We start from the raw sequence: 27,500 nt of genomic DNA, 5'->3' as shown, positions 1-27,500 counted from the left end.
TCCGTCCCTCAGACGACACGCTCGACCATGTTCTGCGGCCGCCGCTCGCTCTGAAGCGCCCTGAACGTTTCACTCGCAGCAGCTCGGGTTGTGTTTAACGTCAGTGAATCACTGCTGGAACATGACAAAACACGAGGTCACTGCTGAGTCTGAACATGAGCTTCATTCAGTGTCACGTCTGCTCTCTGTGTAATCTGATGTCTTATACACATTACCAGCACAGTTACTGGTGGACAATAATTCCTTTCCGTGGCAGAAACGTGCATCTGAATGAAGCTACAGGCACTTTTACTGGACTCTACATCAATAAACAGAAGATGTCCAGAACGTCTGACCAGCAGACTCCCCCTCACTCGGTTTGGGAGGAAGAGTTCATGTTGCTCTCCAGCCAAAGACGGATATGAAGATTTAACCTCTGCAGCCTCCAAACCTCACAGTTCACAATCATTTCCAGCCCTCAGAGCTTCAGGGAGCAGCTGACACACACACACACACACACACACATGCACACACACACACACACACACACACACACACACACACACACACACACACACACACACACACACACACACACACACAGCATCATCCTCTGACCTGACTGTCTGTGCATTATATCGTGAAACTGGTCACATGTTCATTAAACTGAAGGCACACATGTCCATTTCCTGTGTAAACAGGAAGTCAGAAGACAAACCATCGCAGTGGGCGCCTCCTCGTTGCCTTAAAACAAGCTGTTCAGACGCTGTTCAGCAGTTTTCCATGTGGATGAAACCTCATTACTGTTGTCACACCTGTCAGAAGTGACTGCTGACCTCGTGACGTTGTCATAACTGGAATTAGAAGCAGAAACAGATGCTGAAACCTTTAAATCACCTTTTGTTGCCATCATGGCTGCTGGCTGAGTCTGGAGGCCGGCGCCTCATTAGCACTCAGCTTCAGTTATTTTGGGGGAGAGGCGACTCGAGCTGGAAGGTTCCAGTTTTAGCATCGATGCTGCGGGAAGCAGGAAGTTTTGGATGCGAGTCTGTAACGAGCTGCGCTGCCTCCCAGCAGCTCTGACTGACAGCGCCGCCGACGTCCAGCCTCGTTAGCGCCTCGGCGGCCTGTCGACGTGTCAGCTGACAGGTAATTAAACCTCAGCTCTGCAGACACCAGGACACTCCGCTCACTCTCAGAACGTCGACACTTCCTCTGTGTTACTCCACAGAAACTAATGAACGACAGAAACACCTTTAGAACGGCGAAGACGACCCCAACTTGGTGCCTCTTGTGTTTCAGAAAGCCTCTCATTGAGTTGATTTCTTTCCATCAACGCTGATCGATGTGGATTTCCTCTGACGGTTCGTGTGCTCTCGGCATCACGGCCCCTTCAAAGGCTTTCGGCTTGTGTCGGTAAATGTTCCTTCTCGTTTGTTCACTTCTGTTTTCTATTGAAAGCATCTAAACGGGGTAATCTTCCAGCTTTATGTTACATAATACTTTGCTTTAATGCTAAAGCTGACTAACTAACTAAACTGTCTGACTGGACCATAAGCAGCAGCTTTAACAACGTGCAGTGGACTGAAGAGGACGCTCAGTGCGGCCATGATGATGTCGTTCCTACAGGAAGTTAATGACTACAACCTTTGACCCCACAGGATGGTCCCCTACTGATTTACTGTTGTTTCGACCTGATATCTTGCCGGCAGCCATCTTGAAGCAGGGCTGATTCCTCCTGAAGCTGAAGCAGAAGTCAAACTTTACACCTCACTTGATTTCAGCAGCAGTTGGGGGAAACTTCCATGACCTCCGCAGACCCGTTGAAACGCAGAGGCCTGGAAGCAGGTTGTCTTCAGCCTCGGCCGGCTGCGCTGACCTTGAGGCTCATCTGATGGCAGAACAATCACACGCCTGCAGGGGAATTATTTCAAAGTTTGGGTAGAGGGTGTGTAGGAACAGAAAACACCTTCCTGTTCTCTGGCTGATCCCTTTTAATCGTGCCGATTCTCTGTCTCTTTGCGTGCCAGGCGCTCTCTGGCTCGGAGTCTGGGGTGTGTTTAAAGGGGGAGGAGGGGTGACACTGCCACTGTGTTGCACCTCTGGTCACTCAGCTGGTCGCTGTGTTACAGGAAGGGAAGGGAGGGTGGGGATTTCCCCTCTGAACCCTCCTCACCAGCCCGAGGCGTACAAAGCCGCCTCACAAACACAAAGACTGAGTCCACTCTGCCCTGAAACACACCTCAGCGCCGGCTCAGTCCTGCCTGATTCACCTCCGTCAAACAGGTAAATATTTCAAAATGGGCAAACTGGAAGAGCCCCAGATCCCAGCAGCTGGAAGGATGGCAACACTGGTCTGTCCATCAGTTCAACAACCATTAGATGGACAGCCATGAGGTGAATCCTGCAGACGTTTCCTCTAGCGCCACCTACAGGCTGACAGTTATGATGTCTGTGAAATATCAGGAAATATCATAAACATATCGATAGGAACCAGACGACAAATCCTACGAAACGTCTGACTTTTCATCATCAGTTCAACCTTTTACCCTGTTCAGTACTTTAGTTTCTGACCAAACACCTCAAAGCACTGACATTCCCATGAGCCTCAGCTGTTCACTGCTAAACAGCAAATAGCATGCTAACAAGCTAAACCCTTATTGTAAACACCTTAAACAGTACACCTGCTAAACACCAGCATGTTAGCGTCATTGTGAGCATGTTAGCATGCTGATGTTAGCATTTAGCTCAAAGCTCTGCTGTGTGTAAGTGTCCTCAGAGCAGCTGGAGCGACTCCAGACTCTCGGTACATAAAAGTAATTGCAACTTCATTTAAAACCACTTTTACGAGCCGAAGCCAAATAAAAGTGGAGCCTCAACCTCCACAAACAAACCTCCATCTTAATCATGGTGAGGATATTCTCTCCCCACAACTTGTCTTGCAGGCATTCTGTTCCCACAGGCCATGAGTCACCAAGTGATTCTCCGATTGACCATTTTCAGGACAATTTTCATCTATAACATCAAATCTGTCTCCTTTGATTCAGAGCTTATTGGCCGTAGTCTTGGAAATACTCATGAAGCCTCAGTGGAGATGGGACAGATTCATTGTGGGTGATGGTGCTGCAGAGGGTCTCTGCTGAATGTGAGTTCACGTCTGCAGGAACGAGGCTGAAGATCCACTGAGCTGATGCAGCGCTGCATCCTCTCTCTCTCTCCGTCTTTCTCCATTCTCCGGCTATGTCTCTCACCCGCACCCCCCCTTCACATTCCCAGGATGCTGCACTCCAGTGGAGATAAAGTTAGCACTGCAGAAGCGACAACGCGTTGTAACCGTTACCCGTCACCACAACCTCCTCCTCCCCTAAATGATGCAACCCCACCCCACAGTTATTATCTGGTCGTGTGTCTGTGGGACGCTAGGCAACATAAACACAACTAAATATAACAGCTACAACTTTCCAGTCCGTCCTCAACCTGCTCTGAATACAAAAGCCTCAGTCAGCCGCTGAAAAAGCAGCCGTTCAGCCTCGGGTTGGAGCTTGAATGTCGAGTTTAATCGAACAAATGTGTTTCACTCAGACATCTGTTGACACGGAGTAAATAAGACTGAACCTCTGCTCAGGCTAAAAGAAGGCGAGACGGCGTCAGACTGAGCCTCAGTTAAACAGACTGAACTCTTTAATACGCTGGAATACATGACATTCGGTTATTTTCATCACTTTGCATCTTAGTGTACTACGTTAAATATACAGGGTGGCATGCATATCATCAGAGACGAGCCCCACGTGAGCGCCCACCACTCAGAACGTCACTCCAGGATTCAGTCGCATCCCAACACAAAGTCAGTGTCTCCACAGGATCCTCGCGATCCCGCTGATCCCTTCTGATGTTTTCCCTTTAATGTGACCGAGTGACGGAGTGACGTACGAGTGCTGACATCACAGGCGAGGTTTACACTGTTCTCAGAAAGAAACGTCGTCGGCAGAGTACCTTATTAAATGTATTTCATAGCTTATTAGCAGCGTTTACTGAGAGATACTGTACATCATAGATGAGCTTCGTAGGCGTGTTATGAATTTTATCTCAAACTGATTAAATCAGCTCATTCAGAGCGTTTCTACATCCTGTTTGTTTGATTATCACTGTCACCTGGTCAGAGTCCACCTGGCTGGACATTGATTTAGAAAGGCATAATTCAGCAAACCTGGTGAGGTCCAGGTGAGGGGATGAACTTTCAGATGTAACTTAAACAGTGAATGAACAGTCAGAGATCTTAGAGCGTTTCACTGCTGTTCCAGAATGACCTCTTCAGTTTAACACACCACAGATTTCCACAATCAGCCCAAATCCCAGAAGACATAAAACAGAGAACCGTGGCTTAAGCCTGATGAATATTTGGCATTTTGGCTTCATAAATGACCTAAATGATTGATCAGTTATCAGAGTTGTTGTCGATCACTGGATAATCGATTGTTAAACTCATCGTTTGGGCGCTGGAGCTTCATAAAAGTCTCCCGTCCGTCGTCCAGCGCTTCCACGTTAAAGTTAGTGAATCATTCCTGCAGGCTGTCACAGCCTCTTCGAGTCCTTTACGGAGTCTGCAGAGGCATCGCCGCCTCAGATGGACCTTGTGTGGTGCGTTCAGGTTCACTGTCTCCCCGAAGTTAATCGTCTGCACCACCAGCGTGACTTCTGGGACAAAAAGAGTGTAACTTGACCTCGACTCAGGACCGGACAGAGGACGTGTGGCGATCAGGCCACGCAGTACCCCTGGCTGGCCATGAGGGCGGTCTGACTCTCCCTCCGTTTGTCCTTCTTCTTCCTCAGTCGGACCCTCCAGCAGATGGCGCTGGAGCCCAGCAGGCCCAGTCCAGCCGACAGCAGCACCAGTCCCAGCACTGAGATGGTGGAGCCGTGGGAGTTGAAGGTGTACGCCACCGCCGTGACCACGACGCCGGCGATGAGGACCACCACGCCGAACGGCACGGTGCAGCGGTAGCAGGACATCTCCGCGCCACCGGTGGCTGCCGTCAGCTGGACCTCGTTGATGTGGGGGACGTGCGTCGTCACGACGACGCTGCAGTCCTTCCTGGGCTTGTCCCAGCTCAGCTTCTCAGCAGAGGTCGAGGTCGGCGTCCTCATGGCGTTCCTTGGGATCCTTGCACCGCCTTTGTTGTGGAGGTCATCCGGCATGGTGATCTTACTGGCGAGGAAAAGGTGGGCCATCTTGGTAGTGATGTCAGCGATCAGCCAATCACAGAACAGCTAGCTGAAAACAGAAAATCAAGGAGGTGAAACTTCCTGACATGTGGGAGGATTTTTAATGGGGGGGGGAGGCGAGGCGAGATGGTTGCAATCTGCATCCTCACCACTAGATGGCACTGAAGTGGACACACTGGTCCTTTAACCCAAAGTAAGGTGTTTCTGTTATTGTGTCCACCTGCCTGTGTGACGTGAGGTCACAATCAGCACCTGCTCTGACACTAACAGAGTTGGTTAAGGTGGATTTGTTCTCCACTACATAGAAACTACGTGGAAACAGTGAAAAGTTCGAGAAGATTTCGGATCTGGTGAATAAAAATCTTTATTTGTGATGACTGTCGCCGCCCTGTTTCCTCTGGACGGTCAGCGCGTGATGAGTGACGGCTGCACGGCACACCGAGTCCACCTTAACCAGTCTGTCTTCACCGAAGAGGAGATTAAAGAACAACTTTGAAGGTTGATTAGCACCCTGTAAATTTACACCTTAAAAACACCAGAAATTTAAGGTGGAATGCGTCGCTTTAAGCCGTTAATTCAAAGTAAAGATAAGATAAGATAGACTTTAAGCTTTAAGTGCTCCTCAGCACTAACGATTAAAGCTTTCAGCCACTGAATTCAGACTTATTTAAGTGTCCTGTCCTCTAATCTTGAAAAATTAGAGAGTTAAAGACTGAGTTTATATTGAGGAGACAGTTTATGTCACAGCACCAGATGATTTAAGGTCTTACAACGTTTTTTATTTTTTAGTGGCTCGTTATGATTGAACTCTTACTGCTGCAGTTTTATTAAAGGTGATTAAACGTCTTCCTGACTCGCTCACACTCCCTCCATCGCTGTGAACGTCTGGTTTGTGCTTAAAGATAAAAGGAAATAAAAGGTCGTGTCACAGTTTGTGATGGAAACAAAGGATTCTGTGCATCAATGATTAAAACTGATTTAGGTTGTGAACCAAAGTCGGTCGTTCCTAAAAAGCTTTAAACTGTCTAAACTCCTCTGTGCTCCTCTCCATTCAAACAGCCTGAAACGTCTTCATTTTACACTAAACGAGTCGTTAATTAACGTCAGCGTCACCTTCACCTGGAGACGAAACTTAAAGGAGGTTTTTAAGATTCACTTTGAACTCTGAGATCAACAGACTGCAGAGCCGCTGACACACACACACACACACACACACACACACACACACACACACACACACGCTGTGTTAAAGCTGACTGACTGCAGGTTAAGTTTTGATGATGCAGGCAGTCAAACACCTGCTTTCTCCCCTGGACGGGAGCTGAAGGTGAGCACTTACTCTGCGCGGTGCTGGTCTTCATTCTTTGGGTGTTTCTGCTCGTCTGAACTCAAACGGTCATATTTCCCTCAGCGTTCAGCCTCTACAGGTCGTCTCTCTCTGCTCGGCTCTGCATCGTCCTCACTGCAGGAATAAATGGGGAATATGGCTATCAATAGAAAAAACGGGGGGACTGCCCTCCCCCACACCTCCCCTGCTCTCCTCCCCCCTCTGTACCACCTCCTACTGGACTAAGAAGAAAAGTTTTAACTCTTTCCTCCCTTCGGCCGGCACTCGGTCACACACCGTGGACCTCTGCTGACGACGTGTTCCTTAAAATAACCTCAGGTTTGTGTTAAACTCTCCTGAACTGATGCCAAACCGCTTCAGGAGGAGGAAAACGCCTTCATTTGCTGTTTTTCCAGACCCTTTTGACGTTGGATTCATGAGTAAATGAAGACAGATGGAGCCATATTCAGGGCTTTGAAGATGAATTCAGCTTCCTGCTCTGGTGGGATCACTGCGACGCTGAAATGTGACTTCATTCAAAGCTTGATACACACTGTGGAGATCTGGGGTGTGTGTGTTGGCCTCTGTGCAGCCTCTGCCTCCTTTACTCTCAGCAGACGCATATTTACAGCTTCAAATGGAGGAAGCTATCGGTGCTCATTAGCTGTGTGTCACCATCCAGGTTTACTGGTTTCCTCTGTCAGAGAGCTGGTTTCCACACAGTTAGAGGACATCATGCTGGGACGGCTCTGGAGACTGTGGTGTGCTGAGCAGTTCTTTAAAGACTGCAGACATGAGATTGTTGAAGTGCAGAACTCTTCTGAACGCAGAGCATCAGCCCAGTAAAACTGGAACTCTACATGATGGAGTCACATTTCTTCTCCCAGAATCCTCCTGCAGCCTCCTGGGAAGCCTCCACCCTCCAGACCGGCAGACTTTAACATCTGGGAGGAATCAGCCGAGAGAACAGGCGAGGTTTTTTCATCATCCTGATCCCTGTTGTCCCCTAAAGCCTGCAAACAGCTCCGGTCTCACGTCCACGGTGGTCCCGACTTTCCGTCTGCGTGTCTTTCAGCAGCACTGTGGTCTGCAGGTTCCTGGTGATGACTGGGCCTCCTGCTGGGTGATGTTGTGTCACAGGTCTTCACTGAGTCCTGCTGGAGAACCTCAGATGGAGGATTTCTGTAAACAGCAGCACCAGCTGCTGTAAGCTTGGATCTGACTGAAGACTGATTTCTGAAAGTCATTTGAGCTTGAAGTCGTTCATGAACGCTGTTAACATGTTGTGAGGTCTGAGCTGCAGGTGGTTCTGGGTGACAGGTGGACTGCAGGTAAGCAGCTGTAACAGCAGCTTTCTCAGCTCTGACGCCCTGCAGCTCAAAGGGAGGTGACAGCTCGTCTCCTCCTGCAGTTTGATGACTTCATGCTGAAGTTTTCCTCACACACGCCCGAAGTCTGGTTTCTGTGTTCCAGCAGATTTGTCTTCATTATTATTGCAAACGTCTGAACTTTCAACACGTTCTCATCCCGGTCGTCAAATAGACGTGACGAGACGGCAATGAGACCGGGCTCGAGCTCTCTCATCCACACTGTCACTGAGAGAAAACAAAAGGACAAATAATCATAACATTCATAATATAAAAAGCCTGTTTTTGACTGCGGAGACTGACGCTGTCACCAGAGTCGGCTCATCTGTTGTTAAAGCAGCAGCCTGAAACACTGGAGCGTGTCTGTCAAGTGAATCACTGCCGGTTGTCCCACGGAGACACAGGTGGACTCTCCTGTCCTCACTAACTGTTGGTGAGAAGGTGGAAACAAGTCGAGAAACATCAGCTCGATCTGCTTTCACGTGATTTAAATCTCCTGCAGCCTCTGCAGAGTCCAGCTGGACACATCTGGTCTTTCAAACCCTGAGAGAACTCTTGCTTTTGCAGATGATGCTCTCAGGGGTCAGTGAGGGCCAGCAGGGCCCCGGTGAGTCCTTTGATCCAGACCGAGGGGGGACCACAGCGGGGCCCGAGAGAGGCCGGAGCCCCAAACCCTGTGACCCCGTGAGAGACGCAGTCAGCTGGACATGTCAGTTCACGTCTGTCCACGTCTCGTCTTCACAGCTGATTTATCTTCATCTTTTCAGGAGCCGCTTCAGTAAAACGGATCTAACTTTCCACTTCCTGCTCACAGCCTCAGTGGATCTGTGATGACATGACATTATTTCCCAGCAGATGAGCTGTGGTTTGTCAGTGTTTCTGTGCGACGCGCTCACATCAAAATGAGACCAGTGAGATGTTTAATGAGTGCGGGCAGATTGATTTTCCTTCCTGGCCCGTTGGACGCCTGGACAGGGACGGTGCTAAATCAGTTCCTTCCCGGATCCATTTCTGGGTTAGAGATGATGTGAGTTATTTTCTTTGGATGGAGCTCTCTGGAGACGTCCTCCCCTGCTTCCTCTCTACAGCAGATGGTTTCAGACTGCATGTGAAGTGGTGAGGTTAGCAGCTATTGCGGCGCACAGGACTGCTTTTTCCTTTCTCTTCCTTCCTGTGAATACAGGTGCTCACTCAAACTCCAGCTTTGTAATCCGTCAGGCTTTAATTCCTTTTGGCTCAAACCGAGGTGGAAAAGTTGACTTTGCATGTTTGTAGCTTCACATGGACCAAAAGCTAGGAAAAAACGTAAAAGTGTGGAGTCACACCAGCAGCGCCGCGAGGCTTCGAGGCCGTTCACAGAAAACAAAACTGATGAAAAAACTGATGAAGATGCAGAAATGAAGAAGCTTCAAAAGTCAAATCATCATAACTGTGATTAAAGGAGCAGTCTGCTGGTGTTCTGTCCTTTCCTTCAAATCTTTTGTTCAAACTCAAGCCAACAGCAGCACAGCGGCTCCTCACTGCTCCTCACTGCTCCTCACTGCTCCTCACTGCTCCTCACACTCAGAGAATGAAGCAATGAAGGAACGATCAACAAAGGACAAAACACTGTTTGTTCAGTTCAAACAGCAGCTCACGGTAGCTTTTAATCATCCAAACAGGAGGAAATAGAGCTTTGTTTGTGACTATTTTCAGTGGTGTGTGTGTGTGTGTGTGTGTGTGTGTGTGTGTGTGAGTCAGAATAAACTGCAGTGTGTGTGTTCATGGTGATGAAGGAACGACAGTGAGGCTCACTGATGAGTTTTAATGGAGGAAGAAGATCGATCACACTGAACTGTTAGCGGTTAGCAGTTAGCGTCTACATTTTAAAATGTGAAAGTTATATTCGCCTTCAAAAGCACAATAACTAATTGAAAGCTGAGGGAAGACAATGAAAGGAGCGGAGGGGAGGTGGCAGAGGAGCACAGGATGTGTTACTGTCAGCATGATTATCATTTGGTATTATTAGGATCAGAGGAAACCAGGATGTTATTAGAGAGAGAAGGAGATGAGCCAAATAGAGAACGAGTGACAGGATGTGAAAAGTGAAGCAGATGAAATGAAGAGGGGGCAGGTCACAGGTGCTCGATGACAGCCAATCGTGTTTAAGACAAATACAAATAAAACCAAGTCTGTCACGACCTCGCTCAGCTAAATCAGTCCGGTGCCAAAATATGATACCTGGAAATAAATAAATGTGTCAATTAAATGAAAAATGATGAAAAATAATGGAGACGATCAGAGCCAACGATAAGAAGACAGAGAGAAAGAATAAAGACGAACGGACGGAGACAGGAAGGAGGAGAAAGTGTCAGAGCGAGGACGATAGAGAGCGCTTCAGGTTTCAGGGAGGAAACGTTCCCACAATTCACCGTTTTCATGTGAGATTCATCATGTCAGCCGCAGCATTACCTCACTTCCTGCCGCTCAGCTCAACACGCTGGCCTGCGACCCCGGAGAGCCGACAGGAAGGGCTTCCAGTTCAGAGGTCAGCAGGTCGCACAAAAGCCGAGGAACTAGAAGCAGCGGCTGTCAGACGAGGTGCTGGAGACGCCTTTTTGAAACCAGCCAAGCCAGACTGTGTGAAACATGGAGGCCGTCTCCGTGATGTCGTCCTCGGGCCAAGGAGGTGGAGCGTGGGTGGTGAAGCCTGGGAGCTGAAGCCAGCAGCTAGCTGTCACTCACAGCGGCCTGCTCATATTTACATATGAGTGAGCTGTATAACAGTCCACCTTAAAAGCTGAGCGTTTCAGTGTGGGGGTCTATGGGGACTGACTCACTGTTGGATCCAGCCTCAAGTGGCCATTTGAGGAACTGCAGTTTTTGGTTCTGGTCTTTCAGGACGACCAGTGACCACTGAGTGGAGGCTGAAGAATAAACCAGGTCCTGCGTTTCATCCTGGTCTGGAGGTCAGTGAGGTCACTGAACAATGGCTCTGGGTCAAAAAGGAGCTTTATTATCTGTTTGCCTTTAAAAACAGACTTCCAGTTTCTCACTGAGATCCTCTGAAATAAATCAAAGAGGTCTCAAACATCTCATGAACATCAGGATTCTGGATCCTGGATGCAGACCATGCAGACATCCTGACATCTGCTGGTGGTGAAGAGAACAAAGTTTGGCCTTTTGTTTTTTGTGTCAACCTTTTCATGTGTGAAGTGATTTCACTTCAAGCTCACTGTACTTTTGTTGATGAATGCATTAATAAACATTCAGACTGGATCCGCTTCCAACTACATGAGCAGTCATTAAATGTGTGAAACGCTGAATATGAGGACTTTAAGTGTCCCTTTGGTTCTTATGGAGCTGCCAACAGTTAATGAGCTCTCAGAATGAATCAGGTCATAGGATCCATCATGTCCTGCAGGCAATAACAACTACAACACACACCGCTTCCTGCCTTTTTCCCATCATGCCTTAGCCCACAGCGCCCCCTGGTGGTATAACGTGGAATTGACCAATGACGTGGTGACCTGTAAAATCTCCTGAAGGAACAACAGAATCCCGTAGTGGAGCCCTGGGCCTCCTCAGTGACCACACCTGTGAGCCAGCCATCCTCTCACAGTGGAGTCTCTCTCTGGTTGGAGGGTGAGTTTTGTGATGTCCCCCGATCCGTCAAGGAGCCCCCCCAAAAAATAAGCTCCTAAAACTGACTGTATGAAACTTTGTGCAGCGCTCGGCGTCATATACACCTTTGACATTCAGGAGCAGGTAAATACACCAACCAGCGCCACACGTCTCTGATTACAACAGACGAGACATGTCGGGAGTAGAGGTGCGTTTGTGAAAGACGTGTTGAGACGTGGTTTCAAAGATGTGACCGTGCACACGTGTTCTGGATTTATGTCTAATGATAATTAATCTCATCATCATGAGCTCGCTGATCCAGTGATGAAAGCTCCACAAAAACAAACATGACTGAGATAAGAAAACCACAACACTCTGGGAATTTACCGGATTTATTGTAAACACCCACGAGACCATTATAGAAATAAAGAGATGAAGAGATGAAGGAGACCACGTGGTGATGAAGACGTCTTTTTGACTAACTTATTTGGAACACTTGTAGGCCGCAGGATATTCAGTATTTTGGTAAAACTTTAGGCTAATTTCATGTCAATCAGGTGTCACCTGAGCGTCGCAGAGCTTCATTCAGAGATGAATATGCTTCCAAAGGACACACGCTCAGACACATCATGGCCACACGCTTCCAGTGAGCTGAATGTTGCCATCGGGAGGAAACACGCTGCAGGGCAGGTAACGGCCCTAACACCACGTTTGAAGGAGCAGTTTGATGTGGTGATGTGGCAGACATGCTGGGCTGTCTCTGGTGAGGCTGGAGACACAGTTTGAGGTATTATGATCAGATCGGTGCAGTGTGATTACTTCTGCTGAGGGCTGGCTGTTTGTCCCCGCTGCACATAATTACACCAGCAGCTCCTGAACAACATAAACAGCCTCCTTCCTGTCTGCACTTATCTCTGCTTCAACATGAACATCCAGCACTTTGTTTGTATCACAGAAACAAGCTCAAACTAACAGTCAAAGTCTTCAGGGGCGTCCTCGCGTCCGTCTCCTCTCTGCATCAGTTTACATGCTCTCATACTTCAGCTGGTCTCTGGGAGACGACGCGTCAAAGGATCCTTCCTTACTTCTTCTGTCAGATTTCTTCCTTTCATTCACTTTCCAGTCTTCCCTCCTTCTTTTCGCCCTTTCTTCTCCTGTCATTAACTTTCCATTTGTCCCTTCTTCTTTTCTTTTTTCTTTCCCCTTTTCCTTCATCCTTCCCCCTTTCTGCCTCTCACTGCCTTCCCCTTTTTCCTTCCTTCCTTCCTTCCTTCCTTTTTTCCTTTGCCTTCCTCCTTTCTTAATATTAACCAGTTGATTTTCTCTTCCTGTTTCTTTCTTTGAATCACTTTTTTCTTTGCGCTTCCTTCTATCTTTCCTCCCATCTTTTCCTTCCCTTCCTCTTTTCTCCTTCCCATCCCTCCCCTCCACTTTTCTTTCTTCCACTTTCTCTCTTCAAGTGAATCTCTAAAACTCCACACCCCCATTACTTTGTAGTACTTGTACTTCAGATACTGAAGTACATGCCAGCGGCTGTTAGCTGTGGCTGAAGTTGTCCTCGGATCGGACAGACTTGTTTTGGACCGTCTCATTCACTTTTCCCAGTTAATTGGCTGCTGATGAGTGTGAGTCGGAACAGTATTGAGGCTCGGCCGCTCCCAGATGTGGACTGGGCGTCTGTGCGGTGAGTTAACCACAGTGAAACCCGAGCCCGCTCCGGCCTGGCCGACTGTATTTTGGGATGTTTTAGGTACATGGGGCAGGACAAAGACACGTTACCAGGCGGGAGCCCAGCCTGAGCAGATGTTTCTGCTCTGGGAACAGAAGAAGAGGAAGAAGAAGAAGCGACATTATTTGTGCAGAAGAAGAGCGACTCAAAGACGGTAAAGTTGCAGCAGCTTCTCTCGCGTCGGTTGCGTTTAAAGTCTGCAGAGGACACGACTGTTGGACACGAAGTCAGGGACAGACAGACAGACAGACAGCCGCAGTGTGTCAGTCAGATGTGGGGCTGAAGGACAGCTGACTGGATGAAAATGAAAGGACGGAGAGTTTGTTGTGGATCAAAGTAGGTTTGCTGACATGACGCTTGACTGGGAGCTTCGTCCTGTTCCTGACTGGTTTTACTGGTGTGTAGTTTAATCACGTGTAGTCGCACGTTAGCAGCATCTCTGCTCAGTCAGGGTGAGCCGTTGAACAACGTTAGTTAACGTTCGTTCAGCTGGTAACGTTAATGCCTGCCCTCAGATTACACATGAATGCGTTAATGTCAGTGAGCGTCTCACCTGGACAGCTCACACACTCAGTGACAGCTCCACAGTTCAAGCAGCGCGTCTGTCAGATACAGCGAATTAACCGCCGCAGCGCGGAAACAGTAAGTTAGCCCACGTCTGTGTAGTTACCAGCTAACTAACCAAGTTTACGACCGAGGGCCAAATCACCAAATAAGAAGCTAATGTTAGCAGCTAGCTAACCGACTAACAAGGTAATATCAGGAGCTAGCTAGCAGCTACTAAAAAGGTATTTATATACGCTAGCTAACCAACTAAATACCAAGCTAATGTTACTAGAAAGTTAATAACTAACACGTTAATATTATGAGTTAGTTAGTATAGATAACCACCCACCATCAAACCAATGTTACCAGTTAGTTGACCAACTAATTACAAGTTAATTTAACTATCTTGCCAGGAACTAACAAGCTAATGTCACAGTGTAGCTAACCAGCTAAATAACAAGCTAACCAATAGCTAGCAAGCTAACGTTACCAAGTTAACTACCAATTAAATAACAAGCTGGACATACCAGCTAGCTGCAAGTAGCTAAAACACTGATGTTATCAACCAGCTGCCAACTAACAAGCCGGTGTAACCAGTTGGCCACCAATTGACTAAAAACATGACACCAGTTAGCTACCAGCTAATAAGTTAAGGTTAGCTAGCTAACAGCGAGCTAGCTCTCGTTGGGTTAAAGGACCTAACTATGAGTTAAACAGCCTGCGAACGCCTACACATTTCTGAGCTTGTTGGAATTGTCCTCATTGACTTACACTGAAGACACTGTCGGAGTCAGCGGAGGCAACGCGATGCCTTCACTGTTGTGTTTTTCAGGACTCATCATCGTGTCCTTCTGTCTGTGTGAAGTGTCTTTTTGTGTTTGGACTGTCAGCTGAGCGTCTCTCTCCTGGTCCCCTGCAGATATGGCTGAAGATGTCCGTGGATTCTGAAAACTCCTGTGTTTTGCTGTCATCGCGAGACTCCAGGACGTCCTGCATCTTCCAGACGGCAGACGAGAAAGATGACATCCCAGGAGTGGGAGAGGAGAGGTAACGGACCCGAACAGTCGCTGCTCTGTGTTTCAGACTCTTTTTCTGTCCATGGCGTCCGTCCGCCTCTCACGGTTCCTTCGTGACGGCAGAGCCCGGGTGGCCGGCTGGCCTGAAATCTGGTTTTGTTCTGATTTTAGAAGAACGATGAGACGACTCTGACCCTCACATCTGACTTCTGTAGGTTTTGCTGTGAGTGACCAGATTCTGCACAAACACTCTTTTCTGCCACAATTACAACATTTTTGGTTGTTTCAAGAGTTTTTTTTGTCATCTGTGCTTTTCTCACTAGTTTACTCAGAATGTGGTTTTGTTTGCTTCTTTAGTTATTAAGTGTTATGGAGAAATGCTTCAGATATAAAACCACGTCCTCACTGTCACAAACGTCTTCTAATGCCGTCTGTCCTTTTGTCTTTGTCGTTCTGTCAGCGTCGTCTCATTGCCTCTGTCTGTGTCGTTCTCTTCATTTGTCGTCTTTTTGTCGTTTCTGTGGTCTTTGTGTTTCCGTCTGAGAGGAGATTTGTTTTCACAGCTTTGGCAGTGAAACATTGAACAGAAGAGATTGAAGAAAATGATGCAAAAAGTTCATAAAGACGAAGCGGAAAGTCATCAGTTGATGTTTTTTAGTTAAAAAACTGTAAATCAGCTTTGGCCTGATGTCGCTGGGTTGAAACTGAGCAGCACTTGATCAGTATTGATCTGTGGTCAAATGTTCAAGCATTGATTAACCAGCGATGAAGGTTCCTTCTCACAGCAACAGAACACTGAAATTATTCATGTTTAAATTATTTGAAACCAACACAGACGAGAAGACAGATTTTTGGCCACTAGGGGACACTGTGGACACGTCATGAACAAAGAAATATTGGTGATAAAGGTTATTTTCTAAATGTTCCTCTTGACCTGTTCAGCTGAGGTCTCTCTGCACCAAAAGGGATGTCATGACCTCTGACCTCTGGGAGGAGCCTCTCTATGCTTCCATATTGTCCTCCCGGTCTTTCGCGTCCCCTTCATGTTTTCGTCTTTCTGTTGGTAGCAGCTGTTTTGTCCCTCGTCTCTCTTGACTGACATTCAGCTGGTGTGTCCCTCCTCCTGCAGTGTCCTGGAGATGCTGAGCTACTCCAAGTTCTCCGACCTGGAGACATGGCTGTGCATGCCGTCCTCGCTGCTGCTGCCCAGGGCCCCGGACTCCACCCGCACCTCCTCCACCTCCACCTCCTCTTCTTCGCACGCGTCCAACCACTCCTCCCCTCCGATCTCCTCATCCTCCTCCCCGGCCTCCAACTCGCGTCGCTCCACCTGCAGCGAGCCGGGAGAGGCCGACACACCGCTCAGGTAATGAGAGGTCAAAGGTCAGCTGAAGAGTTTTAAGACCACATCAGATGGTTTTACCTGTTTTGTCCTGCGGCTGTGTGTGACTGCAGAGTACTTTCTAATGAGTTAGAGTTTATTTTGAAGCAGTTTATTTCTTTTGAATGGTTTCCATAAATCTGAGCAGACATGGTTCGTACAGACGGGGAGAACAACAAGAAGGTCCCTTTGCAGAGACTTGAAGGTGGTTTGAGACGAGCAGGTCTGCTCTCGTTTGGATGTTTCACAGTCTGCGCTCAGAACTGGACCTACAGTAGAAGATATTGGTTCTCTCTACTGGTTTTTAGTAGAGAGACGAAGGCTCAGCTGCAGAGCGCTCTGTGGAAACAGTGGTCAGTGTGGAACCCCCCCGCCCCCTCCCCCAGCCAGCAGACACATCGTTCCTCAGGTGTTGTAGCTCATAAAGTATTTGTCTGGCACCATGGTGATGGAAGTTATGTAGGAGAAGATAAGCCGAGAGCCTGCAGGCCGCCCGAGGGGAAACACTGGTGTTTGTACGTGTGGGGAAACGCACTGCTAATACACCACCGCTGTGTGCTGCTGGGGGCTCTGCAGGTTGAGGTGTAGAGAACGAACACCATCAGAGCTGCTCGCACTGTCTGCTCAGTTTGTCACATCTGTGTGAGACGCAGCTCCACCCAATAATCTGTCCCTCCAGTACACAGCCCAAAATAACACGTCCTCCTTCCTGAGCCGCTCAATGCACCTGTCTCTGATTCCTCTTCGTTTTCACTTGATTTCCGTTTGTTAAGGAGAACATAAGTGTGAGGTCTCTCTTTGTTAGCCGCTGCACTCAGACTGTGGAGAACCGTCTCACGAAGCTGGGTCTCACCTGTCTCTGTTAACACTGTGGTGTCCAGACAGGAGGGGACGGGCTGTGAACTGTTAGACCACAACCCATGGATGTTAGATGTCCCACTGCAAGTGAATGCAACATTAGTCTGCCTCTCCCTGGTTCAGTCGGTTTTCTTTCATTTGACACAAAGGCCTCTTGACTGATCAGCCTCTGCTGGATAAACTGTGATATCTGAAGCACTTCACTGTTGATTACCTGCTCACACACACACACACACACACACACACACACACACACACACACACACACACGCTGAGGTAAGGTAACACCTCTATTGAGCATTGAACACTTGAGAGGACCTTTTCCTTCAGCTGTGGACTTTCACTCCTGTGATCATGTTTCCAGCTCGGACCCTAAAACCTTCCTCCTAACTTTTAAACCCTCCACTGTTGCGTTCAGGTGCCTCTTTTCCAAAAACACGGCCCTTAAACGAGGTTGCGGCAGAGACGTCGGGTCATGCGTGTTGTTTTTTAACGCTGACGTGATGTGGTGAAGCGCGCAGACCGTAGATGTTGAGCTGGGCTCAGCTGTTGGACTTTGTGTTGAGGAGGAAAAACAAGGGAGGCCGTCGAACCAGAGCGTCATGGCGGAGCCGCAGCTACGCCGTCTCAGAGGCCAGGTATCAGGATGACACAGCAGCTGGATGTGCACGCGTTGACTCTGTTCACTAAGCTTCATGGACAGTTACAGTATGTACAGGACAGCGTCGGCCATGCTGGACGTCCTTTCTGTGTGAACCTGAGTCCCAGTGTCAGGTTTACAGTTAAATTAATCACAGAATGACGGGCTGTTCAGTATGAGTTCTGGAGCTCTTCATCCTTTCACACAGTCTTCATCTGCAGATGGTTTCTGTTCTCCCTGTTGTCGTGGAGCTATAGATTTCCAAATTTCCATCTTTTTTCTAGCTTTTTGATAACTTTGAGGCCAGCGTGGATGAAGGAAGGGACGCACCGGTCCCACCGTCCCTCTGCTGATGCTGACTGTGACACCTCAGCTCAAGGCGTCTGCCTCTTAATGCTCTGACACTTTTCTTTATCGTGCACATTATTTTCTCCGTTCTGTCGTGAAAAACAACATCACAGTTTCCTAAAGCCCCAGATGTCTTGTTTAAACGTGTCTTGTTTTATTTCATTGAGAATCAAATGAAACGGCGAGCAGTCGTCAGACCAGAGCAGCAGAAACCAGAGAATATTTTCATTTATGCTTGAAAATGTGTCACTGATTGATTCAGTGATCATATCAAAACAGTTGCTGAATAATTTTCTGTAGATCAATTCTGTTGATTCATTGATTAGTTGTGATGTCACTGACCGGCTGTTTGGCTGCAGGTCATCAGAGAGAGAATCCACCTTCCTCACACCTGCGCTGGGGAAAGAGATGCCGTTTCTGACCACGTCCCTCCTCCCCATCCTCTCCTCCACCCCTGCTGCTGCAGCGCTGAGCTCGGGGACGTCGGCGGGAGACTCCCCCTCCCACAGCGGGGTCAGCATCAGGAAGCGGCGGCGACTCGCCGCCAGTCCTGGAGGCCTCCACTGGAACTCTGCAGGTAAGATCAGACTGCACTTTGTCTCATATACAGTGGATTTTAACTGACACCGACCGCTATGATGCCAAACTCAGGTCTTCAAAATGGGAGTCCACAAACCAGAGGGCGATGATGGAGCTTTACACCTGTTTGAAACACGGAGTCATTGCATCACCACACTGACACCTCACTGCTGAGGCTGCAGATTGTCCTGCATTAGGCTCAGCTCGCCGGACACCGACAGGCCTCCTGCAAAGCTCCGCCCGGGGGCAGCTCGGGGTCACCGGCCGGTAGCTGCCTGGAGTGTGACAGGTGTGTGTTTGGTAGGCGACAGATGTCAGAGGATTGGCTGCAGTAAGTCAGAGGTCAGCAGGTTTGCGATGGTGCTCACAAACGTGAATCCAGATCAGCGTGAGGTGGTGGACGTGCCGTCATGTCGGAATGTTTAGAACACAAAGTGCACAAACACCCACGCTCACTCTGACTGCTGCTGGTGTTTACACTGTCCAGGGGCTCCGCTTCCTGTGAGCCGGACCAGCCTTTAGCTCCACCCTTCTGGAGAATGATAACGAGCTTCCTGTTGAACAGATTACAGCCAAGCTCCTCGTCTTCAGCCTTCATCTTTGTCGTTGAGGTTCACAGAGTCATCTGAAAAACAAAGCAGTGTCCACTGAGCACAGGCCACATGTGCCCATCACCTGAGGCTGCGACCTCAGAATGTTCTTTAGAGGCTTGAGCAGGTAAAAGGAGCCAGTATTCAGGCGAAAAGTCCAAAATGATCATAATTTTGTGGAGAAGAAGGATCTTTTTCTGTTCTCCATTTATCCTCATTCATCTCCTTTAATCACCTCGTGACCCCTTGAGAGGGCTCGACCCCCAGGTTGGGAACCACAGTGTATATCAGGGAGGTTGTTTCAGGGTCTTCTGCAGCTTTCACCTGAAGTTTTCCACTTCCTGGTTCTGTGTCACATGACTCGTCGGTCTTCTGTGTTTGTGTCTACGTCCCTCAGTTACACACATCCCACATGCTGGACTCCTTTAAAGCAGATTCTGGTGTTGGACAACGTGTGGCTTTGAAACACGATGTCAGCGTACAGTTTACTGAGGATACAGCTGAAGACTTTCTTTTGGATAAATGAAACTAAAGTCATGCGCAATTTTTTAATGCCTACACTGACAGTGTGGTGTGGGGGAGGGGCTGCGGGCGGGGGGGGGGGTTATGAGTGATGTCATGTGTTCCTCGGTTTCCATCGTTCCACCAGGATCCCTGTTTCATTTAGGATTTCCAGGAGAGCAGATCCAACATCTGTGAGTGACACACACCGAAACACAGAGTGCGCATAGATCTGTGTTCCTCCTCCTCCTCCTCCTCCTCCTCCTCCTCCTCCTCCTCCTTTCATTCCTTCCTCTCGTCATTTGTCACGCTCTTAGCTGGTTTTGTGTTTTTGTCTTCTGCCTCGAGGCGTTCTGAAGCCTCTCGGGGGATCTGTGTTTCCTGTCGTCTTGTCTGCAGCGTTTAGTCGTTCCATGCTGCTCGGTGCAGTCGTCCTGCAGCACAGACCCCCGTCTGTTGGCGGCCTGAGCTGTATGTCTCTGTTAATGGGCGGAGCTGGTTTGAACCTCCTGCTGATGTGTTGAAGGTTACTGGTCGTTCACAGTTTGATGACTTTTCTTTGGATGGACGTTTCTTCTCATCTGTTGTCATTTGCTGTCTCATTGCTGAAGATGGTGAAATTTAAAGGGGGCACTGCAGCTTCCACCCCTGCTGTCAGTGGCTTGGCAGTGATTTGAACACTCGAATGCCAAACATACTGTCAATTTCCCACGACGGAAATAGGACCTCGGGGCTTTCAGGTCTCTGTGCTGCGTCACATGTGAACTCTGCACTCTCTCCTCTGCTGGTCCACATGTAGCCTCACAGTTTGCAGCTTCACGGAGGAGCGTCTGCCGTTTGTGTGTCTGTCAAGCCAATCGTCAGGAAAATGAACCCGTGTGAAAACCAGCGGCGGTGGAGTGACGACATCCTGATGTTTTCACGTGCACAGCCAGCAGTTAGTGTGAGCGCCGCAGCTCTCGTCAAACTGTTCTCTCCAGACGAAGCTCCAAACAGTCAGGAGGGTTTTCTTCTGACTGCTGTGAGTCCAAACTGGACAGGACATCCAGCGTGTGTTGTTTCTCTGCAGACCGCCCTCGCTGCCTTCTCCACGTCATGAACACGTCTTCACCTCTTTTCTCACCTCACTGGTTTGTCTGATCAGATCAGAAATCTGCTGTCATTCAGCAGGTTTCTGTTGAAAGTCTCTGTGGAGGGACATGGACGCGGTCTTTGTCTTCTGTGTGTCCAGCAGAGGGAGCCGTGGCTCCAGTGCAGAGTTAGTCCTGGTCTGATTTCAGTGCTGGGTCTAAACATTTTAATAAAACTAACCAGCGTGTTGCTGCATTGCTGATGTTTCACAGCTTAACGTTGGCCTGACTGTCAGAGATGTGCACCGCATCACCCACATCAGTCAAACACACCCACACCAGTCTTTTCTCTACGGTGCACCTGTAACACTGAAATACACCTCACACTGTGTGTACGGCCATTTTGTTGTTTCCTCAGTTGAATCTGGTGTCTGTATTCTGCTTCTTTGCTGCTGCAGATGGTTTTATTATGTTATCGCTGCTTCCAAGGTCAAGAATGGACTGTCAGGTTCACCAAATATGGTCATTTTTGGGTATGAAAGGGGCGTCCTGGAAAGGCTCCGTCGTTCACGAGCAAGGATGGAGAGAGGTTCACCACTTTGTGAACACATGATGGATGAAGGAGATTGCTGCATGGACTGAGAGACACTTCAGAAAACTGCTGTCAGGAGTCTCTGATTCTGATTTGATGTACTTTTTACACAGAATCCAGACTTTTTGGAAAGATCTATCTCTGTGGGATCCTTTCCATGATGTAATCAGACACCTCAGATGACTGAGCTCTCACAGGCTAAAACAAACAGTGTCTGACTGTGAGGTCAGGCAGGAAGTTAGTGATCCACCTGCAGGTGAGGTCAGGCAGGAAGTTAGTGATCCACCTGCAGGTGAGGTCAGGCAGGAAGTCAGTGATCCACCTACAGGTGAGGTCAGGTAGTGGAGCCTGGATGGTGGCGTTAAGTCCACAAACAGGCTCCTGGTGTGGGTTCCTGAGGAGTCCATGTTCTGTGGATGAAGTGGAGGTTCATGTTTGCTGCATCATCCACAGAGATGGAAGAGATGTCTGAATGTCTTATTGTTAGATTTAGCTCTTTAATAAAGGGCCATAAACCGTGAGTGGACTTCAGGCTCAGTCACTTCTGTCGTGGACGCGTCAGGATAAAATCCGTCCCCTCGTTTCAGTGTCTGGGTGGAGCGCTGAGACGGGTTTGAGGTAAATGCCTCTAGCAGCATGTTGTTGAAGTGCTCAGCTGTCGACAGACTCATTCTGTGTGTACGTAGTGATAAACAAACAGTTACTGCTCAACCACAGAACGGCCTTGACTGTGTGGTCAGACGATGAATTCCTGGAGGGTCGAGCAGCAGACGAGCTGCAGCGTGAACACATCCAGGCAGCTTCACCGCTTTGTCTGCTCCTCATGTAGTTTTAATGCAGCAGCTGGCCCGCAGCCTGACACCCGATCACACACACACACACACTCTGAATGAGTGGAAACATGAAACCAGCTGAAGAAGATGGAGCTCCTGTGCTGGAGCTGCGGAGCGTCTTTGACGTGTGTGGAAGGTGTAGAGTCCCTTCAGTGGTCAGCGTTGGCCTCTGCTGCCTCTTCATTCTGGACATCCAGATATGTGACAGATGTTCAGATGAAGTAATGAAAGTGATCAAAGCCTTCCTCTGTCGCCCGCTGCATCTCAGATTCTTTGTTTGTGTCAGGTAGAAACTTATTCTTCATCGTTTGGTTTCTATTGACATTTTACAGATGACAAAATGATGCACTTGTCTCTCATCTTAAAATAACAGATACTTTCAAAATAAAAGCAAATGTCGACACAAACATCCCTTTTTTTCTGTAATTTTATGCCTGTCCAAGCGTGCGCGTGCGTGCGTGCGTGCGTGCGTGCGTGCGTGCGTGCGTGCGTGTGTGTCTGGGGGTGTGTGTGGTGTACAGTAACAGGCTGTCTCTGGTTTCCCTCGTCCAGGTTCGGTGCAGCGTGACTTCTGGTCACCTGATCTGTCTCCGGTGTCGGTGGGGAGCACGGCAGGAGGTGGGGGTGCGAGGAGCCTCCCCCTGGCTGACGGAGGCGGGCCAGCGTGGACCAGCGACCGGGCGGCCTTGAGGAAAACGGTCTCGGTTGACGACCGACTGCTGCAGCCGTCGGACGGAGAACAACCACACCTGAGACTGCTGAGTCGACTGGAGAGAGGCAGGAAGAAGCTCCGCAACATCCGCGTGAGTGTCCTCGTGTTCTTACGCTGCTCAGGATTTTACTGGCTCACTGTTCAGAATTCAAGTCTCCTCAGGTGGAGACAGAACAAGAACCTGATTTCTGTCAGGTGTGTTTGGTCAGACTGGTGATCAGTCGAGTGACGCTCTCACCTAAACAGACGTTTTCTGAACTCTGTCTGACAACATGTGTGCTCACGGCTGTGATCTGTTGTGTGTGTGAAGCTTTCAGGTGTACATACGTTACACTGAACACACTGTGAGCCGTCACAGCGCAGCTCACTCCACCCACAGCAGTGCTGTCTGATCCACGGCGGGCCTTTGTTCGTCACTGACGTGCAGCAATTATTAAAATACCAGCTTTTATCTCAGAATTGAGGTGTTTCTGGAGGCGTTCAGGAGAGGCGTTCAGGAGAGGCGTTCAGGAGAGGTGGCTGTGGTGTTTTTGGGTTCACGCGTGTCCTTTAACGTTGTTCTGTGTTGTCCTCTCTTGTGTAACAGTGTGCGTTCACTCTTTTGTTCGCTCCCTGTTGACCTCTGTGGTTGAACCCTCGTGGTCAGGAGGCCGTGTTGTTTGTTTGCGTCTGTTTCCGGCCTTGTTGTGCAGCTCTGAGTGTTTTCGCTCTGCTGGAAGCAGAACTTCTTGAACCTCTCCGGTTATGCGCTCGTGTTGCTGTGAGTCAGAGGCTGACACACAGCCGGCGCTGCCGCCTGTCATGCTGCACTATACAGATGGACGAATAAATCAACTCAAATTAGAAGCTTTTTACCAAATTCACAACTTGAGACTGGAAAGAAGACAAAAGGTGTCGGCTCTGAGCTGAAGGACAGAGATCTGAAGAGTCTGACGTCAGACCCATGAAGATCTGGAGCGTTTGTGTGAAGCTGTTTGACTGAGCAGCAACAAATACACCAAAGTGTTGTTTCTTCTCATTATGGAAGACAAACACTCGTTTATTTTAAGCTGTTGAGATCACACGTTAGCTTCTCTCAGGAGAGCGACACGGTGTCAGTGTCCTCTCCATTAAAGAACAGCAGTTAATGCAGCATGGCTGACCTCAGCTCCTCACAGCTCAGGACCGGCTCCAAACAGGTGAGCTGCGGTTGATATTACAGTTATTTCAGTGACGTGTAGGTGAAGACGTCGAAGGGAAGCAGCCTCTCGGCCGCGACTTGATTGACACTGTTGTGATGAGATATAACAGCTGATATTAGATTAGAGAGATCTTGGTGTCAGTGTGACGGCTGATAAATAACAGGAGATGCCAAAGTCACATCATGTTTGAGGTGGTCTTCACTTCTACACTGTAAACCGTTCGGCTCGCTGCGGATCTGCAGCACAGTTCTTTAATAACCAACAGCCTTTATGATGTCTGTCACACATTATTGATCATTTGGAGGTGTGATGGAAACATTAATCTCTGATGGACAAACTGGTAGTTGCAGCTGTAAGAGACGAGGACAAAGTCCACATGTCTCCGTCTGTTAGGTGATAACTGTCAGTGTGCATGTGGCACGACGGGACAAGATGGACACAACAACAAAGACAAAACAATCCAAAAGGACAGAAAACAAAAATGTAAACTGTCCCTCCAGCAAACAGTGAAAAGCAAACTTTTCTGTCCTCTTGTGGACGATTAAAGCTCAGGTTTACTGTGTTGGATGTTGAAGTTTGGCTGCGGTTGGTGTTTCCTCAGACTCTGTAGCTGTGATAGAAATCACCACACAGATTTTAGAAGACGGTTCAGCCTGTCAGCACACAGTCAGACAAACCTGGTCTGACTCTGGTGACCATGTGACCTCCACAGCTGATGGCCGACGCTCCATCAGCCTCTGCTGTGCATTGATGCTAACGTAGCATGCTACACTGCTACACTGCCGGCGTGCTACGTTAAAGTTAGCTTTGAGCTTGGAGCAGGCTGTTTTTCATGCCGTTAGTGTTTTTTCTCCGTGTGTGTTCTGTGGGACTGATTCCAGCTTCGAGTGTCGCCTTGAACTCTGAACCTGCTGAGTTTTATTGGTGGAGGTTTTTCCTCTGAATGGATCGAGGCCGAAACAGAGCGATGCAGTGAAGTCCAACACTGTGGCTGAGAAGACAACCTATTTCTGTCTGTCTGTCTGTCTCTGTCTGTGCATCTCTGTCTCTGTCTCTTTGTTTTTATCTCTGTCTCAGTGTCTGTCTGTCTGTCTGTCTGTGTGTCTGTCTGTGTCTCAGTGTCTGTCTGTCTCTCTGTGTCTCTGTCTCAGTGTCTGTCTGTGTCTCAGTGTCTGTCTGTCTCTGTGTCTGTGTCTCAGTGTCTGTCTGTCTCTCTGTGTCTGTGTCTCAGTGTCTGTCTGTGTCTCAGTGTCTGTCTGTCTCTGTGTCTGTGTCTCAGTGTCTGTCTGTCTCTCTGTGTCTCTGTCTCAGTGTCTGTCTGTGTCTCAGTGTCTGTCTGTCTCTGTGTCTGTGTCTCAGTGTCTGTCTGTCTCTCTGTGTCTGTGTCTCAGTGTCTGTCTGTGTCTCAGTGTCTGTCTGTCTCTCTGTGTCTGTGTCTCAGTGTCTGTCTGTGTCTCAGTGTCTGTCTCAGTGTCTGTCTGTGTCTCAGTGTCTGTCTGTCTCTCTGTGTCTCTGTCTCAGTATGTGTCTTTGTCTCTGTCTTTGTTGGTGGCTCTGTCTGTCCTCCTGCCTGCTGCAGAGGTTGATAGAGTCAGCCGTCTCTGTCCGTCCTCTGTCTAGCTGGATTTCCTGTGTCTCCGTCCCGTTGAATGGTGGTCTTTCTGGTCTTTGATCTGTGACTCACTCTGAGGACGTTGGTGAAACGCATCATTACCGCTCGCTCGCCCTGTAATCTCCAGTCGTTTCCCACGTTTCCTCCTCCTGGTCGGTGGTTTCGTGAACAGACTCAACAAGTGAAACAGAAACTGCTGTGATTACAGGAAACATTCAGACTGTTTGATGTGTTTTTACATTTTATTTAGTGTCAAGTAGAAAGTAGTAGAAAGTTTCCCAACATGCTTCAGGTACAGGAGGAGTAAGTGAGCAGAGCCTCTGGACGGAGCAGATGGACGCTCCTGTTGTCCTTCATGCTGCCAGGAAAGGTTTGAGCTGAAGACGTGCCGGATGAAGACAGATGCAGCTGGTGTCCTCTCAGCTTGGTGACATTCTGCTCCGCGGTCTCAGTAAATAATAGATTTCCAAGCAACGCAGGCAGCCAGGTGACAGCGTGGAGACAGAAACACGCCGCCGTGATGCCTGTCTTCATCCCGTCGCTCCGGCCGCAGATGGAAAATGCTCCCAGCAGCCCCTGGGTGTTTGCCTCGCCGTCGTAAAACAGAGGGATGGCTGATTTTTGTTGTTGTGGAAAGTTTGTGTGCAGGGTGGAGAGGACGCAGCAGGTGGTGCACAGCAGCAGAGCCTGAACGAAGCACGCTGCATAATGCAGGACGCCGTGGCTCATCATTAACCTGCTGAGTCCTCCGGGACCCCCCCACCACCACCAACATGAGCAGTGTCTCTCTGTCCATTCATCTGTTGGTTCGTCCGTCCCTCACGCATGTCCAGATATTCCAGAGATTCATTTCACACCTGCTTTCAGGTGAATTAATGAGCAGGAAATGAGTGGTGTTGTCCTGAGTGGAGACCTGAACATCCTGCAGATATTCCTCCAGTTTGGTTTCATTTTCCACCAAATTCAGTTTTCTTTCAAACAGTTTGTCCCAGAGGCTCGTTTTCTTTTGTTTTCTGAGAGGCTCAACAAGCGACTGCATAATTTAGACTTTAAATCAGTACAAGGTGTCGCTGAAGAGACAACAGCAGCGGGCTGTTCGCACAGCGTCCTCTCAGCTGTTTCTGAGCGTCGTCGAATCGAGTTTCAGTTGAGCCGGTTCACCTTTTTTCGGAGACGGAGGTCGTCCAGACGGGACTCACTGATGACACTGAGACACAAAAGGACCACGTTGCTAAATGTTGGACCTTGTTGAGTCTTAATCCAGAGAGCTAATGTCACAGATCATCAAACAGCATTTCTGTCTTTGTTTCAGGCAGACGAGAAGGATTTCAGTTTGTCTCCTTTCACTTGAAGAAATTCTTTGTCATCCATTGATTTATTGATGAACAGACGGTCAGTGATGGAGTCTGCAGCTGCAGCATCATCTGCTTCAGCACAGACGTTCAGTCGTGTGTCGTCTGCATAGAAACACGCTTTGTGCTCTGTAATGACGCCACCCAGGGGCAGCATGTAGAGTGACAACGGTAATGGACCAATCAGCTCCCTGCAACCTCAAACAGACGTCACGTTTGTCAGACACATGATCTCCAAGACTGACGTCCAACTCTGACGTTTGTTTGAAAGCAGTTTAACACTCAGTCACAAAGACCAACAACTGATCAAGACCATTGATTCAGACATGTGATCAATCGTATGAAACGCTGCTCTGAGGTCCAACAGGACAGACTGAGAGTTGATTTCATCTGATGGTGTCAGTCAGAGCAGTTTCAGAGCTGAAATCCTCCACAGTCGTATTTTCTTTAAGAAAAGAGTT

At 48.7% G+C, this 27,500-nt stretch overlaps 2 protein-coding genes across 6 annotated transcripts in view; one reads left to right on the top strand and one right to left on the bottom strand.

Annotated features, from left to right (window-relative positions):
- Positions 1–3,637: 3,637 nt before the first annotated feature.
- LOC143339236 (transmembrane protein 100-like) lies at positions 3,638–6,670 on the bottom strand. The gene is made up of 2 exons (XM_076760350.1): positions 6,542–6,670; positions 3,638–5,251 (listed from the first exon to the last, which is right to left on the bottom strand). The coding sequence occupies exon 2, from the start codon at positions 5,206–5,208 to the stop codon at positions 4,735–4,737; it is 474 nt and encodes a 157-aa protein (XP_076616465.1). The 5' UTR covers positions 5,209–5,251; positions 6,542–6,670; the 3' UTR covers positions 3,638–4,734.
- A 6,150-nt stretch (positions 6,671–12,820) lies between these two features.
- The window catches only part of ankfn1a (ankyrin repeat and fibronectin type III domain containing 1a), a 74,163-nt gene continuing 59,483 nt past the window's right edge, over positions 12,821–27,500 (top strand). For 3 of the 5 annotated variants that reach the window (XM_076760164.1, XM_076760163.1, XM_076760161.1), the window contains exons 1-5: positions 13,157–13,382; positions 14,694–14,821; positions 15,920–16,156; positions 18,377–18,594; positions 22,735–22,985. In XM_076760164.1, the coding sequence (XP_076616279.1) occupies positions 14,706–14,821; positions 15,920–16,156; positions 18,377–18,594; positions 22,735–22,985 (822 nt within the window). In that variant the 5' untranslated portion in view covers positions 13,157–13,382; positions 14,694–14,705. Of the gene's footprint in view, positions 13,383–14,693; positions 14,822–15,919; positions 16,157–18,376; positions 18,595–18,824; positions 18,886–22,734; positions 22,986–27,500 lie in introns of those variants that run through there. The other 2 variants (XM_076760162.1, XM_076760165.1) reach the window with 2 other exon arrangements.

The sequence above is a fragment of the Chaetodon auriga genome, chromosome 20 (assembly GCF_051107435.1).
Source record: "Chaetodon auriga isolate fChaAug3 chromosome 20, fChaAug3.hap1, whole genome shotgun sequence".
NCBI classification, from domain to species: Eukaryota; Metazoa; Chordata; class Actinopteri; order Chaetodontiformes; family Chaetodontidae; genus Chaetodon; species Chaetodon auriga.
This window is presented reverse-complemented; position numbering and strand designations above follow the sequence as displayed.

Coding starts and splice junctions, on each gene's coding strand:
- LOC143339236 (XM_076760350.1), bottom strand. CDS start 5,208: ATGGCCCACCTTTTCCTCGCCAGTAAGATCACCATGCCGGATGACCTC.